Source organism: Elgaria multicarinata, chromosome 4 (assembly GCF_023053635.1).
Source record: "Elgaria multicarinata webbii isolate HBS135686 ecotype San Diego chromosome 4, rElgMul1.1.pri, whole genome shotgun sequence".
In the NCBI taxonomy this organism is placed as follows: domain Eukaryota; kingdom Metazoa; phylum Chordata; class Lepidosauria; order Squamata; family Anguidae; genus Elgaria; species Elgaria multicarinata.
In genome coordinates, this window is record NC_086174.1 from 103,598,204 (window position 1) to 103,616,980 (window position 18,777).

Consider the following 18,777-nt stretch of genomic DNA (forward strand, 5'->3'; position numbering starts at 1 on the left):
TAATTAGTACATTTTTTGCCTTTGAATGTTGTAATTGTTAAATAAATGACTTTATGGGTTTGTTTGTTTTTTGCTGTATATATGTCTTACTTCACTGGATCGAGATTCTCCAGGATACTTTAACATATTACAGGGGGACCTCAAACTAAAAAGGTGGGATATGGGAAGTCTAATTTTTATCTCCTAACCCTGGTAGCCTGGTGATGTCTCCTCCCCAGTACTCTCATGCACGATGGTCCTGTGTTTCACTTCTGCTGTCTCTTTCATTTATTTTTATTTTCTTCTGTGTTGACATGAAGATTAAACTTAAGATTCAGTTTTCTGCAAGGTGCTGAAATTTTACAGCCTTATTTTGTCTATTTTTTTTTTTATAGTCGGCCCGAAAGACAAAGAAGAGAAACACATGGAGAATCACACAAGCAAGGCAGGTATGCTACTAAAAATCAAATATTACAATGCCCATTCCTATATTTCTTTTCCTTCCTTATCCCTATTCTCTACAGAAGCCAGTGAAGGAATTAGGTCATTTTACACTCTGGACCTAATCATTTTACAAGGGTGGAGCTCTTTATGTGATGATAAAATGATAGTGGTAATGCATATTTCATCCCTATGCTAGCCCTACTACATTTGTGGGGGGCCTCCAGCTCATTCTGCTGGAAGGAGCAGAGGTCCAAGTCTCCAAAGTCCTGCCCTGATGGCCCCGCTTATAGAAGACAGAGTAAAAGTCTCTTGGTTCCCACTAGACCAGGAATGGAGGATTTGTGGCCCTCTACATGTTGTTGGGTTCCAACGCCCATCAGCCTTAGCCAGCATGGTTAATACTTATGGATGATGGGAGCTGTAGTCCAAGAATATCTGCAGGGGACAAGATTCCCAACCCCTGGGCTAAACCATTTGATTTTCATTCTGGAATGAGAATTAAAAATGCTGATTGATTTCAAAGTTGTAGCAATTAGGGCATTAAAATAAACATTTTAAAAATCTTTACATGTAAGTAAAAAACATAAATATACCCACAAATATCTATTTATCAACCACTTTTTCCTCTCTCTTCTATCCTAGATGAGACAGAGGCCTTAGCTACACCTAAGGTTTATCCCGGGATCGTCCCAAGGTCGTCCCTGCCTCCTCCTGGGATATCCTGTGTGTCATTTACATGAACAGGGATGACCCTGGGACGATCCTGGGGTAAACCTTAGGTCTAGCTAAGGCCAGAGTAGAACAAGTGTGAACCCACCAAGTTAAATTACCCCCAGCTAGGTGCTTGGCAACTCCTTGTTCTTGCAGGCCCAGGCAGGCAACAAAAATGAGCCTTCAGTGGGCTGCCAGAAATTGCTGTTGGGCTATATTTATTTATTACAACATTTGCATCCCACCCTATATCACAAGGATCTCAGGGTGGCGTACAGACAACATCATGCAAACAATATAAAACAATAAATGTACCCAGCTAAAAACAAATCAAACCATTAATAAGCTAAAACCAGTATAGAATTTAAAAACAGTAAAACCAATTAAAACAATTAAAGCTATGTACAGGCTTGATGAATTTAGCCATCAACAGCTTTGTTAAAAAGCCATGTCTTAATTTGGCACTGAAATAAAACCAGTGCTGGCGCCAATCAGGCCTCCAAGGGGAGGGCATTTGATAACAGAGGTGCCACAACAGAGAAAGCCCTCTCCCACGTCCTGCCATAGTGTATGTCTCGTGTTGGTGGGATGCGGAGGAGGGCTCCTCCAACTGATCTTAAATTTCGGGCAGGCATATATAGGGAAAGGCGCTCCCTCAAGTACTGAGTTCCCAAGCCATTTAGGACTTTAAATGTCATTACCAACATCTTGAATTCCAACCAGAAGTGAATAGGCAGCCAGTAAAATGCCTTTAAGAAGGGTGTTATGGTCTCTGTGAGATGTACTGGTCAGCAATCTAGCTGTTGCATTTTGCACTAGGTGAAACTTCCGAGTCATCTTTAAGGGCAGCCCCATGTAGAGTGCATTGCAGTAGTCTATTCTTTCTGTGCTCTCGCTCTCTCATTTTCAGTGCTAGGTTTGCCATTCCTCCATTTTAGATCTATCTGGAGTAGGAGTCTTATCATGTTATTCCAAGCCTGTGCTTGGTGGAGTGGCTACTTATGCATCAGCAAAAAAAGAGGACTAAAGAGGACACAAATTTGCATAATATCTGCATAAGCTAATTTATATGTATAGATGCATATTTAAAAAGAAATACTATAATTTAAATAGAAATACAGTACATCTCACCATAGTGGAGAAGTGACCACTGTGTGCCTGCTTAGTTTGCTCTACAGGTAGCAACTGTTGATGGGAAACTTCAAGGACCCTAGACTCTCCCTCCTTAGGGTTCTTGATCTTTAAACTTTAGTTTGACCATATGAAAAGGAGGGCCGGGCTCCCACAGCTTTAACTGTCGTGATGAAGAAAGAATTTCACCAGGTGTTACATGCATACAAATGACACCTGCTGAAATTCCCTTCTCTCTACAACTGTTAAAGATACAGGAGTCCTGGCCTCCTTTTCATATAGTCATCCTATTTAAACCAGACTTGGACTGGGCAGCCCTTCAGATGGAGGAGAACCCTTTGAAAAGTAGAACACACGGCTACCCTAGTTCTAGGCTCCTTGGGGGCCCATCTCCCCAAGTTAAGGAAACATGGATTACAGATACTTGATTGTTGGTTCTTTCCCTACTGGCACAGTCCGATATTGAAACGAAGTCCTGACATCACCAAGTCGCCACTGACAAAGTCTGAGCAACTTCTGAGAATAGATGACCATGACTTCAGCATGCGACCAGGTTTTGGAGGTATGACACATAAAATTCTGACAATATTGTCCCCCCCCCCCTTTTTTTTCCCTTTGCACTTTTTAGAAAAATGCACTCTACTGACTACTTAAAGAAATCTATGGGGATAGCTAATGCAATTAGCTCCACTGACCCACCCACCCCAATTAGCATTTCTATGAGGTATGGGGCATTTTCATATCAGAGGCCTTGTACCTTTAATAGCTTCAGGACAGGCAGAAAGTAAGAAGTGCAGCTTTCTCTGTCACTGCATCCTGATGCTGTGAAGAAATGTGTGTGTTGAATTTCTGCCTGCCATTGAGCTATTAAAGTCTGCATCTGTTGCTCACACAGGCTAGTGGGGGCAGGGGGGCTCAAGCTGCCTAGAACTGAGGCCCCCCTGCCTAATCCCAGATGTGTCAAAAAAAAGTTTTTCAGAAGAAAAGAGAATGGATTATGTCCAGAAGACCACCACCACCACCACCACCTCCTCCTCCTCCTCCTCCTCCTTTCTATCTTCAAGTCATAAACCCTGATATATATATATATATATATATATATATATATATATATATATATATATTTTAAAGGGTTTGAAGATTAGGCCCTGACTCAAATGAAGCCAAACATTCCTTTGTATATCTGTGGTGCAATCACATGCATAGTTCATCCAAAAAAATCCTACAATGTTCATCATGCCTGAGACAGCATGGCTGGCTGGGGAATGCTGGCAGTTGTAGGATCCCCCCCCCCCCCCGCCCCCTGTATAAATATGCATAGGATTGTACCCTAAGTTAATATTACTAATACTGCAACCCTATAGAGTATATATAGTTACCTGGGAGGGAATAATTCCCATGGAATTCCATGGGACTTACTCCTGAGTAAATATGCATAGGATTGTGCTGCAAATTTCCCTATTGTTCTAAGGTCCTTCCACGTTCATCCTGTTCTTTGCTTGGGGTTTATTATAACAAGGGGAGAAGTTTTGTGCATTTTAGTTCTGCGGGCGTATCTTTGTTCTGCTTTAGTGGCAAGTTCTCCTGATTTAACAAATGAGCAGCTGTCTTTTTGAAAAGTTAATTTGTGAAGGCGTTCTTGGCGAGGAGCTTCAGATGACTTTGCAGTACACTTGCAAGCTTATCTGCCATTTTGAATTATGTGGGAATGTTTTTAAGTAGAAGTGTATGTACAACCTTATATAGAAAGAAAGAAAGAAAGTTTTCCCTTGTAAACTGAAATTTACGTAAAGAGCCAGTCCCATTCATTAAGGAAAAGGCCAAGACAGACTTTTCTCTGCTCTCTCTCTCTCTCTCTCTCTCTCTCTCTCTCTCTCTCTCTCTCTCATTTCCATTGTACCATCAGCACCAAAGGAACTTGCATATTAAGTAAACCTGCAACAATATTGGGTTGGATCCAGATTTAGGCATGCTTCACAAAGTAGACCCATTGAAATTAATGGGACACATCAGTCATGACAAATGTAAGTCCCATTGATTTACATAGGCCTACTCTATTAAGCATGGTTAAGTCTGGATCCTGCCCAATATTCCTTTCTTCTTCTAAAGCAGGATGCTCAACTGGTGACTTGCAGGCCAGATCTACCCCTTGAAGAAAGTTTGGGCTCACCAAATTTTATTTATTTATTTATTGCATTTTTATACCGCCCAATAGCCGAAGCTCTCTTTTTAAATTTTAAATAAGGTGTGGTCAAAAGATATACTGCTCCAGCTTCATTTGCCAGAAAATGAATCCTGTCCCCGAATTTGTAAGAAATAGACATCTCCCACACTGAATATTTTAAATGTTTTGAATTTTGCATGCATTGCCTGGGCACATGTCCTCCACACTAGTAGAGCACTTATGGCTAGAAAATGCCCAACTTTGAAGGGGTCAGCATGAATGTCTGTTCTCTGGAGCAGTGTCCAAAGAATAGAGTGTCTCCCGAAAATACAAAAATTAGCCATCTCTGTGCTAAAGTTTTCCTCAGCAAGAGAAGGCAGGCAGACATGTCCTCTCTGAATATTAAACTGCATGGCATTAAGCTTAACCTTTTCCTGATAAAAACTATCTGGTCAGCTCATATTTCTCTGCAGACAGCAGTGAAATCCTGAGGTTTAATCTCACAGCAACCATGTTTTTGTGTGGGCTGTGTCTGTGTGTATATAATATGTAATCAACTAATGCACCATTTTGCTGACCTGCCCGTTTAACACAGCAAGAATATTTAGATTGCTCCATTTCACTTTTCACAGTGTGGTCATGTGCTATAGAGATCCAAGCTTTTAGACCAGAGGATTAGAAAAACATGCTTTCTTATGGACCACTGGATTAAAGAACATTGTAATTTATCTACCCTTTCCTGGCAGACAGATGGTCATTCAAATCCAAACTACTGTTATACCCCTTGATGGGGACGTTTATTATTACTAAATGCTCAGTATTCACAATACAAGTACGTTCAATTAGTTGTAAAAGGATTTTAGTTTCAGGATTGTTCATGAGCAATACTTACGCTTTTAGCAAATTTCCTGTTCCAGAATTGCAATATTAACTCCTGTAGCAAGATCTATGTATGCATCTTATAGTTTCCTTACTGAAATTGAAAGTCTAGTATTTTAACCCCAAATATACACAATATTAAGTGGCATACCGACATGCCTGAGTTCACACATGCGTGTTCATCCCTTGACATCTACAACAGAGTGATAGGTTTCATGTATGAAGCCTCAAACACAATGAACCATATGTTGCTGTTTAGCTTCCTGCCACGTACCTGTTTCCCTCGAATTATCCCCTACAGCGTTAAACTGTCATTGTTGTTGCTAGCTAAATCACACCCCGGGCGGCAGCACTCCTAAGATCCTTTGTAAAAGGGTTTAAGGGGGGAAATGTAAAAAATTCATTAAAAAATCAATGGATGACCCAATCTGATTCAAATCTGGTATGCTTAAAGCTTTCCTTAATATCTACTACTGTGCCAATTTTGATATCTTTATCTTTAAAACTATCAAATCCTGCTCCTGCCCTCCCAGTGGCCACTCGGAAAACAACAAATGATTCGCTCCAGAACTGAGCTTTATCACACCAGCGTTATACTGTGCAATCACTGCGAATTGTGTGCAAAGGAAGTACTCTGAAGTTTTCAAGTTTATAATCTGCTTTGACTGTGAAGTACTCTCATGCATCCTGCTTTAATTGTGCTTCAAAGGCAAAAGGACTGACCTATTTTGGTACTACTTTTGGAGTGAATCATTTGTTGTTTTCCGAGCGGCCACTGGGGGCGCAGGAGCAAAATTTGATATGTTTAAAGAAAAATTAAACAAATGCTTACATCTGTGTAAGTTTTAAAGATATAGACATCAACACTGGCACAGTAATAGATACTAAGGAGAGCTTTAAGCATACCAAATTTGAATCGGATTGGGTCATCCGTTGATTTTTTATGATTTTTTTTATATTTCCCTTCTTAAACCCATTTCCTGGTATGCAAAGGATCTTAGGAGCACTGCTGCTGAGGGTGTGATTTAGCTAGCAGCAACAACAGCTAAACACCATAGGAAACAGGTACATGGGATGAAGCTAACTAGTAGAAAAATAGGTCGGATCTTTTGGCTTTATAGCACAATTAAAGCAGGATGCATGGGAGTACTTCACAGTCAAAGCAGAATATAAACTGGAAAACTTCGGAGTCCTTTGCACACAATTCGCAGTGATTACACAGTATAACACTGGTGTGATAAAGCTCTTTATCTCCTCTTCTAGTGTTATAAACATGACCACTTGTTAAGATCGGCAGGAGAAGCCCTCTTGAGAACACTATTACTCACAGAGGCACATTTGTCGGGCAAGTTTGAGTGGGCTTTCTCCCATGTTGCCCTCAAACTATGGAATTTACTCCCTCATGAACTACGATTGCCCTCTCCCACTCTTGGCCTTTAGAAAGGTTATGAAGAGACGTCTTTTCAATTTAGCCTTTTGAACTATATAGTTGTTTTAATGTTTTATGGTTTCTTATATTCCTGCTTTTTATTGTGTTAAGGATTTATTGTTTTAAATTGCTAGCATTTAAGCAGATAAAGCGGTGTATATAAATGTAAATAAATACATAAATAGCACAAAACTTTTCAATGGAGGTAGTTATTGAATTCAGTTGAGAGCTGACTGATGGACCTGCTTGTGTGACTCAGCCGTAAGTGTTCTGAGTAGAGATAATGAGTTCAGGAAAGGCTTAATACAAAGATAATTTTGAGGATAAAATTTGAAGAGGCAGGTACTCGTCAAGGTGGACTTTTGATCAGATCCATCAGGGCTCTTGTTATGTGTCTTGATGGACAAAGAAAGAAAGACCATTATTGGCATTGTGAGCAACATGATAGGAGCATATTTTTCATCAGTTGGAACCAAATGAGACATTACACATGCACTTGTGTTTTTAGACCCCGATGGCTGCTTTGTTTATAGGGAGGACGAAAGACCTTAGAAAGGTCTGTTTAGAACAAAGATGAAGTAGGAGAGGCGATGTTGAATTCATTCCCTGCCCGCCATTTTCCTATACCTTAGCCCCTCCTTTAGATGCTTTCCTCCATGTTGGATTCCAGGTGCATGCTTGTGAGGGTAAACAGAGGTCAAGAAACCCGTGTGTGTGGTGGTTCATGGGAGGTGATAAAATGATGAGCAGGGAAGATGTTCAACACTCTGTCCCTCTGCATTTTCTCCACTGTAAACCACTCTCTCATGAAATTGTTTTTCCATAAACAGAGTGGCTGTTGGGACTTTAAAACACATTTGTACATCAAGTTTAATTTAAACATCACAACAAATTGCTTCTTCCTCTATGTGTTCTCTTCTTTTGAAATTCTATTCTGATATGTTACTTATTGTGTTCTTCTGCTTCTGTAGGACCTGCAATTCCTGTTGGAGTAGATGTACAAGTTGAAAGCTTGGATAGTATTTCAGAGGTTGACATGGTAAGTGCCAGGTTGATAATTCAGATTTTTAAGAAGTGCAGATTCATATTTGGGGATGATGTCATACATTACTTCATGAATGTGCACCAAACTATTTTTGAGGCCTCCTACTTCGCTGAGTGGGTAGGGCATTTCAGGGGAGCAGCCTTGTAAGGAGAGAGGACTGAAGATTTATTTATTGTGTATTTGTAATATCTATTTACAAATATACAAGCTGAGTGTGGAGGAGCAGATAGGCACTAGTCAGTGCTAGCCTGCAAATCAACATCAGTTTCACCAAAAGCAAACAGCAGATACTTGAGACCCCTCAGGTGAATGCAGAATTCAATTTTCTGTCTTCTTTACTGACTAGGTTCTAACTCCCAAGAGGTTTCTCTCTAGTTGCACAAACTCAGGCAGAACACAGGTCTTAGACCTCTTCTTAGCTGATATGTGTTTTCTATAGCTAGTAACCCTCAAAAGGTATTAAGTAAATATTTCCTAGTCGTCAGTGCCCATTCAATTAACACCTTTAGCTATTAGCTAAACAAACAAGCAAAAACAACAATCACAAACCAACATGAACAGCAACTAGAGAAAGCATTATTTCACTCGATGGCCTTTACTTTACTTTATTTCTACTTTATTTTACTTATTCTTTGTAAAGGGTGGAATATATGCTTTGCATGCAGAAGGTTCCATGGCTGGGGCATGCTGGCAGTTGTAGGACATCTTTTTGTCTAAACAAGAATAAGATTGAGCTCTTAGTCATTATTGATTGCTAAATTAATGTGTTTCCTAACATTTTAAAAAAGGAACATTGTTCGCTATCAGGAAGTTTAGTTACAAACCTCTTCATAAATTAAACATTAATTATTGAGGGAGACAATTGTATGGCCCCTTGACAGAGTCTGGGGGAGGGGCATAGGATAGTTTGGATTCCTGGATCCAAGGTCGGAGACAGTGCTCTGACCTTGGGCCCAGGAGTCTGAGCTCTCCTCCTCCACCCCCTTGCATGGGAGAACCGCATGGGTGGCCTCTCCAAGGTCACAAAAGGGGTAGTTCTGGGGGGGGGGAGAGGACTGCGAAAGTGGGGATATGAGTAATCCCATCCTTCCCCAGACTTCATCTCTTCCCCTCCCCAAAGCTTCTGCTAGGTGGACAAAAACACCCACCTTGTAGGAGGGAGGATGGAAGCCAAGTCCACCTTCAGTGCTCCTCCCACTCTTTATTGGATGACCGGAAGCCTCTGATTTTGGAGGCTTACAGCCATCCCCATAGGATTGTACCCACAGATATATAGTGTACAGTAGTTTCAATTCCAGTCCAAGAGTCCTCTGACAACATTTCATTTACTATAGCAAATGTTTAATTATAGTACAGTGGAGGAAAACTGAAGACTTTTAGGACATCCTTTCCATTTTACCTTAATCATACATTTTCAGTGTAATACTTTTTGAGAATTGTATTTTGTGGTTCTCTTTTTAAACTGTAGTATGAGTGGAGTAGTTGTCAAAATCACAGCTTGTAGAGGAATATCAGGAGCACATTGACAGTGGGGGAAAAAAAATAAAGTTTCATAATTCTAGAACCGCATGAGAAGTGACACCAGTTTCTGCTCTGAGGAAAGATATAAGGCTACCCCAGTAGAAGCCGAGGATCATCCTCAACAAATCATTTTGAAAAAACCCTCCATATCAAGAAGGATTTTCAACCCCATATTTCTCCTCTATAGGAGAAACAGGATAAGAGTTTGCATTCAATAGATGCAGAATTGTAAGCTGTGATAGCTTACCTTTGGATTTTGGATAATAATAAAAACCAAATTGTGATATATTAACTGCATCGGCCATGATTTAGCAGTGTATATTCCAACATAGTTTCATGGCCAGTGGGTTTAAAACAGGTTGAAATGGCCTTCATTGGAGGCTTTGTCTCAGAACATGGATCATGTATCATTCTTGCTTTAGCAATTTTGGACATACTGTTCTTTGAACAAATCTCTTGTCTCATTTGGCTGATTCTGTTCTTGAGTTTTGGGACTCTTATGTCCTTTCCCCTTCATATTCAATAACTTATATTATCTCTTAAAGTTCATTGAAGATGTTCTCTTTTTACAAAATGATCCTTTCACATTTTTAGATTTCTGAGTCATGTTCTCTCTCCCCCTCCCCAAACCCAGTTCTTTTTAAAGACATCGGGTGTTTTTGTATTTCTCCTTTCCTCATTGCTATTCCTAATATTAGAGTTTGTTTGAGGAGCTGGGACCTCTGTGGGATGGTATTCTTAGACTTTTGTAAAGTCTCTCTTTATGGAAAGTATTTAAGAGTTATGTCTCTCTTTCCCAGCACCGTATTTGTTACATATTGTCAGCAACTCCTTTACAGTCAATCAAAAAGTTCTTTATCAAAGATATATCTTCTGACCAGAGTAAACAGTCTTCTGAACAACTTATGTTGGTTGCTTAGTGAATCAGTTATATGGGGGCAACTGATACATGGGGACAAAATCGCTTTTAGATGGAACAATAACAGGTTGTGATCAAGATGATGAAGAGAACCCACAGTTATTAGAACCTCCCTAAGTTCTCCTCAGCTAAAGCCAAACTGTGTCCACCCCGCCTCCAAATCCAGAGTCTTCATGATGCAGTGAAGGACTATAGACTACTCAGAAGCTTCAGGAGCCATAGTTTGCTTGGCCTCATTTTTAGCACAGAAAAAAATAATCCTTGAGATCCTAAGTTATGAACCTTGACATAAGACATTACATCGTCTGTCACAGGGGCTAGTCCAAGCTTTTCATACCCAACTGTAGTAATGACCATTAAAAAAAACTATACACAAAACCCCAAGAACTTTTGTTGATAGCTAATACCTAACAGACGGGCAAAACAATGGTCAAATATTATCCATCTGTATGAGCTATCACTCTTACTTTCCAAGCTATTCCCCAGAACTCAAAATGGACATTTCTTGTCACGTAGAAGATGCTATCAGTTTCCTTCCCTTTCCAGCTGGCCGATGAAATTTTTAGCAGCTGGGTGTTTACAGTTCCGGTGTAGAAACCTCTTTAATGCCAAAGACATAAGTCTTAACGTCTTCATTATAATATTGGTGGGGACTCCAGGAGACAGAAAACACTTGTGTTGAGAGCTGGACATGGCTAACAAGCTGCCAGTTGGCTGCTGCTATTATAAAGTAAGGTCTATTTGAGAAAGTAGATTAAGGCCAATGAGAGCTGATGGCACAGTGGGGCAGGTAGTCTCCCTTGAGCTGCTGCATTTTGGGTCTACTTGCTGCTACATATGGCTAAAGTGATTCTTCTGGAATAACATAATCCTTGAGCTGGTTTACAAATATGGTGGCTTTCTCCAAAGGTATCCTGGAAGAATGTGGGAGCCGCTGGTGGATTTTCAGCCAGCCAGCACTCCAACCAAGGTGCTGTTTAAATTTATTAACTATTTGTTAATTTATACCCACTTTTTAAAAACAAAACAAAACACCAAAGTAACTCAAGATGGTTAGTACAATCTCATCAGCCCCTTTCCACCTTTATTTATGAAATGCTTTTATTGTTAACACTTTAACAGTTTATACAATTTTTGAACAAATGTGTGAATAGCTGCTCAGTCATTTTAGAAAGTGACAGTAGACAAAGTAGAATAGAACTCTATATTTGATATGTAGCAATTTGGTGTATTTTCTGTTTTTACTTTATTGTAGAGGGTGTGTTTGGTGTTGTATTTTTTTATTTGTTACATATGATTAAGTAACACCTTTAAAGAAAAAAAAGGTAATGTGAATGAAATTCTCCCTTTCCCAATTTCTGGTTTATGTCAGGACTTCACCATGACACTTTACCTTAGGCATTACTGGAAAGACGAACGACTATCATTTCCAAGTACCAATAACCAAAGTATGACCTTTGATGGCAGACTAGTGAAAAAGATCTGGGTACCTGACATGTTCTTTGTACATTCCAAACGCTCCTTTATCCATGATACCACTACAGATAACGTCATGCTTCGGGTCCAGCCAGATGGGAAAGTGCTTTACAGCTTGAGGTAAAATGGAATTCACAATCATCCTTGATTTAGCTTTTAGTATGTGGACACGGAGGGGGGGTTAACTTCATTACTATGTCCTGTACTATTTTGTGCACAAACTTACAATATACATAGCACAAATCAGTAAGTATTACAAGAATGTCCAGTTAAAAACTAAGTATGTGTCACTAATACAATCCACCTTCAGAAGAGCAAACTACCACTTCATGAACTTTGTTCTCTTACTCTCAAAGATGAGGCTTCTGACAAGAAACTTGGGAAGTATCCAACAGTGTTGTTCTGCAAACTCAAATATTGCTAGTAGAGCTCGACTGAATCCTTTTGTTGTGCAAGCAGTTGCATAATGGATTGTGTAAGCAGAATGCATAAGGGGTTGCACAATGGGATGCACAAGAGTAACACACAACCGTTTGCGCAACGCAACTGCACTTGCACAAACATAACTTTAGTTGGATTCTCCTTTTACGCATAGTTTGGAACTTAAGTGTCCACTAGCACAAAGTCATTTGCACTAATGGAATGACACCATTGGATACTGCCCATGTTGGACAATAATATAGTCTTTCAGGTATACTTAGTGAGGTTTATTGGATCGAGGCGGGTAAGAAATAAATTATTATTATTATTATTATTATTATTATTATTATTATTATTTCTTCAAGTGTTGTGGAATGACCAAGAAGCACAGTTGCTTTGGGCCTCCTTTTCACCACAACAGTCTCATTTTGAAACACAACTTCCACATCTGCCAATAATGTCCTTGAAGTTTTCGGAGTAGGGATGTGCATCAGATTCAGACAAAGTCTGAAGTCCAAGCAGAAGCGGAGTACTTCGGTCCAGATCTGCTGGTTCCCAAATTCTGGGGGAACTTTGGTTCCTCTGAAGCCAACAGAACCAAACTTCCACCAGAACAAGGCTTTGTCAGTGGGTCATGTTTTGGAGTTCAGTTGACTAAAATGGGACTTGCTTACCAGTGTGCATTGGGGTACTTCCAGATGAAGCTTCTATTGCAACATTATTTTGCCTCATTCACAGAATTTTACGAGAAGCACAGACAACCTTCCACTGCAAATCTTCCCTTGTTTCCCACTACTAGTTCCATTTTTTTTTCTTTCCGCAAAAAATAATTGAAGAGGAAAAGCTGGAACAGCTGCAAAATGTCTTTGGTACTGCTAGGAGCTGTCCATCTGGAAGCACCCTCACATTGAACTGCCTATTTTATAAAAGTATATTCCAAAATTGTAGAAACTTTGCATGCATCTATTCCATTTTTACATAAAACTTTCCCCCCCGGTTTTATAATCGGAAGATATTTTAAATATACTTATTCTGTTTCTAGGGTCACAGTAACAGCAATGTGCAACATGGATTTCAGTCGCTTTCCCCTTGACACACAAACGTGTTCTCTGGAAATTGAAAGCTGTAAGTAAACAGGATCTGTGTCTGTACAGATGGCCAAATGCTGATGCCTCAAACCTGACTTCAAAATAGGGCTGCATGTTATTCTTCCAGAAGGTGCTCTTATGGTTTTAATAGCTGTGTAGTAGGAGAAATTCTGCAAGAACAAACCCAGAGAAGGCCTGGACTGGTGTGGTTCCCTCCCACAAAAGCAACGTTACTCTGGTCCATATCTGTGGGGCAGTGAATCTTCTCCGAGTTTCAGTCAGAACCACTCAGAACTCTGAAGGAGCTATCTGTTAAAACATTTGTATCCCACCCTATATCACAAGGATCTCACAGCAGCATATAGATAAAATTATACAAAAATATAAAACAAATATACACAGGTAAAAACAAATTAAGCCATTAATCAAGCTAAAACCAGTATAGAATTCAAAAGCAGTAAAACCAATTAAAATAGTTAAAACAATGTGCAAGCTTGGTGAATTTAGCCATCAAGGCTTTGTTTAAAAGCCATGTCTTAGCACTGGAATAAAGTCAGTGTTGGGCCTCCAAAGGGAAGGCATTCCATAGTTGGGGTGCCAAGGTGCTTCTCATAGTATAGCTCCTTTAGAGTTCTGGGTGGAGATGGCAGCCAAGAATCTGAAGACGATAAACCAACCCATACTTTCTCATCTTTTGCAGCTACCTTGATCTTACAGAATTGAATAAAAGTCATAGGTAAAATTAGTCATGTAAGAAAGTGCTGCAATTTGGAACACTGGCAAGATGGGGCAAAACATGTCCCCACCCCCATCACTGACATTTATTGCCAGCCCGTTATGACTTCGTATGTATGTCAGCAGTTGCTTAAATGAGAGAAAGAAAATAGAGGTGGTCATACTGTTAGGCACTTCCTAATATCCTCATAATTAACAACAGCAACTCCTCCTCACTGGAATATATGATGTATATAGCATGATGGTAGCGAACTAGCACTATGGTCTTAAGCACTATGGTCTAATGTGTTCAGATTTCATTGCAGTAATTAAGTTGGTCCTCCCCACCCCCACCCCCAGATGCTTATACTGAAGATGATCTCATGCTGTACTGGAAGAATGGGAATGACTCCCTGAAAACAGATGAGAGGATATCACTCTCCCAGTTCCTTATACAAGAGTTTCACACTACCACCAAACTTGCCTTCTATAGCAGCACAGGTGAGTATCAAAACCAAGGCAAGGCTCAGTTCTTGTATGATCCCCAATGGGATCCATTTTATTTCTGCTTGAACAAACCAACTTTGGGCTTACTAAAGAGGCCACGATGGCATCATTTGGGGCATTTGCTTTCCTGCCAAGGCTCAGCAGATACACTGGGTTTGTGCTCCTGAATTCTGAACCTGGGTTTAATTCTGCGTCTTCACCTGTGCTCAGTGTTGTAACCCATTATCCTTGTTTTTGATTCAGACAGCTTATTATTACAGGAAGGATAATTTAATCATGTAGGAATGTCTTTCCAATAATGCCTAGTAATACCTTCAGAGTACTAGGGACTATGGAATTGCAATCATCTGGGTAGTATCCAACGTTGTTCCAGCGCCAGTGCAAATGAAGTTGTGCTAGTGTAAATTAGCATAATGTAACTAGTGCAATGAGAATATCCTAATATCTTACCCTTAGAACCTATCAAATTCATGTTTCTTTAAATCTTAAATAAGCTTAGATTTCATACATTTTTTGAATCTATAGACATGGCTCATATACCTTTAAAAAACAACAACACCCTGCCCTTTTCACATATATATTGCAGCTTCATTTCTTAGAATGATCTGGTGGTACCATCTATAATGTTGGGATAATTTATTAATTTATAACACCTTTATACTCCTTTTCTTGACTTCCTCCTCTTCCTTCTGTAGGCTGGTACAACCGTCTCTACATCAACTTCACTTTACGCCGGCATATCTTCTTCTTCTTGCTCCAGACCTATTTCCCTGCCACTCTGATGGTCATGCTGTCCTGGGTGTCCTTTTGGATAGACCGCAGAGCTGTGCCTGCACGAGTTCCCTTAGGTAAATGAACCTAAACTTCACTATATCGGATCTATTCTGTTTAGAGCAATCCTGGCCCAGAAGAGGCTGTCTGAAAGACAGGTGTGCTTGCGATGTCTTTGACTGGCTTTTACTCCCCTATCCTCCCCATAGATTAGTGGATTTTTAGCTGGCCATAGGGGTTAGTGGCAGATAAAGGCTATCTGTATCCATATACATGGATGGTACTCCACAAATAGATGAATAATGATATCGGCTCCATCAGCAGGCATAATTGGCTCCATTCCTATTACATTTTAGACAGGGAGTAAAAACTATTTTGTTTTGAAAGGCCTTTGACTCTTAAAATTGTGTTTGGCTTATTCTTAAAAAATGTTCTGGTAATGATTTGTTTTTGTGATATTGTGATTTTGTTGTGCATTGCTTTGGTGGTCTTGGTGGGCAGAGAAGTGACTTATAAGTACAACAACATCAGTAGTAATAATTTATGTATTTATTTTATTTACAATATTTGTGTAACACTCTACATCAGTAGATAAGATAAAAGGATAAAATAATAAAAATACCATATTAAAATGGCTATTTTTAAAATTCAAGTTCTGATAAAACTGAGTTCTGTTAAAACTGTGTCCGGTCATTCAGGGAAGCCTTCCTGAAATAACAATATTTTTATACACTCCAAAGCATACCCAAAGCATGTGGAAATGGAACAGAATGGGATTAAGAGGCATGGAAGTGACACAGACCAGAAATAGGCATATTCATCTACCCCTAATTAGAGGAGATTGGAAAACTTTTACTACACAATTTAATTGTGTCTATTCCAGAGTAAGTCCCACTAGGTTCACTGAGACTTACTTTCAAGAAAGTATGCTTAGAATTGTAGCTCTGCAGTGCAATCCTATGGACGTTTACTCAGAAATAAATCTCACTGTGGCTTACTTAATAGTAATTGTGTTTAGGATTGCAGCCTTAGTTTAGCTCTTTGTCCATGGGCAGGCTCATCCACTCTCAAGGCCAGGATCACTCACATGCCTCAACCTTTGCAATCCAGAACACAAGCAGGCAGTAGGTTCACCACAGAAGCTGACAGCTCAGAACATGCTAGCATATCTTGTAAAAAAGGAGCCCAATCCACCTTAAACTAACATGGTAGTTTCTTAATGATAAATGCTCTCTTTTGTATGGGGTAATCAGTGCTAATGTGTTTCAAAAATGAGCATCTGCAAATGAATAATTGTATATCCTCAGGAATCACGACGGTGCTGACCATGTCTACCATTATCACGGGTGTCAACGCCTCCATGCCTCGGGTTTCCTACATCAAAGCTGTGGACATTTACCTCTGGGTCAGTTTTGTGTTCGTCTTTCTCTCAGTGTTAGAGTATGCAGCAGTGAACTACTTGACTACAGTACAAGAACGGAAGGAACGGAAGCTGCGAGACAAGGTAAATGTAACATTGTTTGGTGTTGGGCCACATCTTTTGAATGTCTTGAGTTTCAAAAGATGTATCCAAAACGTAAGAAATTGAAGCTTGTTAAGAATGTCAAGAAACACACAAATATAACAGGGTCTAATGATTAACAATGAGTTCAGTCCAGTGTCTTACGATTTACACTGACCAGTCCAGTGTTTTGATTTTTACACTGGTTGGATCTACAAGTGCAACAGAATGAGGCGGTGGAATAGACTGCATCATGTCAGGCTGAAAGCTCCATTTAAAAAAAAATAAGATGCTACCTTTGTAGATCACTGATACAGTCCTTATCTCCATCCATGATCTGTCCAATTAGAATGCTTCCATATGGATAATTTGTAACATTGGGTACATGGAATCAGCCCCATGCCCTGCAAACAACGTGTGGACAGCTGCATTCCCTGTTGATGGCTAATTGTTCCCCCCTATTTCTGATGTTCAGGGTGCAAGTGCCTTTGTTTATGTATCCAAAACTGCAGCATCCATGTACAAAGGTAATGGGGTGCTGGTATCATTAGACTTTGTGGGACTCTTGAGGTTTGCAGGACAAAAAAATATGTAAGAAGCCCCTGCCCCAACAAAGGGAAGGGACACCCCAAAACAGCCCCATTTGGTCTAAGCATGCTCAGTGCTGACTGGAATACTGACTGTTGTGGGGTGGAATGGAGCAACATTTTGTTATAGGTGTCACTTATCTAAACAGTTTAGCAGCCAGAAGTGCGGCTGAACCCTGATTGATGCAGGGGAGAAGTGGGAACAGCTAGCCTAGCACAAAATCCCCAAACCGGTTCTCCTTTCATGAAGATACTACTTCCCCCAATTCTGTCTTGGCACAAAGATGAACCTTGCAATTACTGAGAGCATGTTCTAGAAGGATGCTGCTGCTTCACATGAAATCCAGTCCTCATGCTAGTCTGTACAAGCCAACTGCCTTGTACTGAACAAAACAAACTTGAGCAATATGACCAGGATTTGATGATGCCCTGTGTGAATAGAAAGGCTTCTGCTTGCACCCAATTTCAAGGAGTAGGGGACCAATTTCAATCAACCTCTCTCCCCCTGCCCCAGAGGGTCTTAGATTTTATTTCATTTCTATATCAGCTAGTAGCTAAAGCACTCTGGGCAGTTCACCAAAATTACAACCCTCAAAATAGAACATAATAACAACCCTCAGAGTCTTGTCCTACAGAAATCCACTCACCATTTGTAGGAGCCAGTCCAGACTACTGCGAGGGTATATCTACACTACACATGTATTGCTTTTATAACAGTGTAACTATATCATGACTAAGAATCCTGGGGTTTGTGGTCAGATAAGAGTTCGGAGTATTTGTCAACTCCCCTCACCCAGTTCAGTAACTGAAGCAACAGTTTTAAGCCTGGAATTTTTATACATCTGAAAGAGATGTTCTTCAAAAACTGATAATTTGACATGTTTGCAACCCTCTATATAGGCAGAGATTAAGATTATTCATGAAACATTTTCTCCTGTTCTCAGCAGCTTCCTTGCACTTGTGCGCTACCCCAGACAAGGCAAATGATGGGGATGGATGGCAGCTACAGTGATGGAGAAGTGAATGAACTGGAACAGTATGTGTCTGAAAATGGAGATAAACAGGACAGAATGATGGTTCAACTGGCGCTTGGCTCAGAAAGGAATTCAAGCAGGAGGAAAAACCAGAGATACAGCAGCATGAGGATTGACACCCATGCCATTGACAAGTATTCCAGAATAATATTCCCAGGGTCATATATTTTATTTAATCTGATATACTGGTCTATCTTTTCATAGTTATTTTTTCCCCTGTAGCCAGTTTTCACGTGGTACATGCGTTAACTGTATAAAATTAATGTCCATCAAGCAAATTTGACTGAGATTGTTCAAATGTTCTTGGTTTTGGCAATGTTCAATGCTCCTATTATATATGAAATACACATAAGGCACTTTCCTGTTCATTTTCTTGGGGCTTAGATGGAAGACCCTGCTGACTATTCATTTTACCAGGGCCCAAAATGGTCATCATGAGAGGCATAGCAATTGGGGG

The 18,777-nt window shown here is 40.0% G+C and overlaps 1 protein-coding gene across 2 annotated transcripts; it reads left to right on the forward strand.

Annotated features, from left to right (window-relative positions):
- Window positions 1-379: 379 nt before the first annotated feature.
- LOC134398460 (gamma-aminobutyric acid receptor subunit rho-1) lies at window positions 380-18,689 on the forward strand. 2 transcript variants are annotated; one of them, XM_063125772.1, is made up of 9 exons: window positions 380-428; window positions 2,721-2,827; window positions 7,709-7,776; window positions 11,595-11,818; window positions 13,161-13,243; window positions 14,281-14,421; window positions 15,123-15,275; window positions 16,506-16,702; window positions 18,231-18,689. In XM_063125772.1, the coding sequence occupies exons 2-9, from the start codon at window positions 2,809-2,811 to the stop codon at window positions 18,522-18,524; spliced, it is 1,179 nt and encodes a 392-aa protein (XP_062981842.1). In that variant the 5' UTR covers window positions 380-428; window positions 2,721-2,808; the 3' UTR covers window positions 18,525-18,689. The 2 variants fall into 2 exon arrangements, with proteins under 2 accessions (XP_062981842.1, XP_062981843.1); XM_063125773.1 differs by having other exon boundaries at window positions 18,234-18,689.
- Window positions 18,690-18,777: the final 88 nt, after the last annotated feature.

Coding starts and splice junctions, on each gene's coding strand:
- LOC134398460 (XM_063125772.1), top strand. Junction 13,244..14,280: donor TTCTCTGGAAATTGAAAGCT/GTAAGTAAACAG, acceptor CCCCACCCCCAG/ATGCTTATACTGAAGATGAT. Junction 16,703..18,230: donor AACGGAAGCTGCGAGACAAG/GTAAATGTAACA, acceptor TCCTGTTCTCAG/CAGCTTCCTTGCACTTGTGC.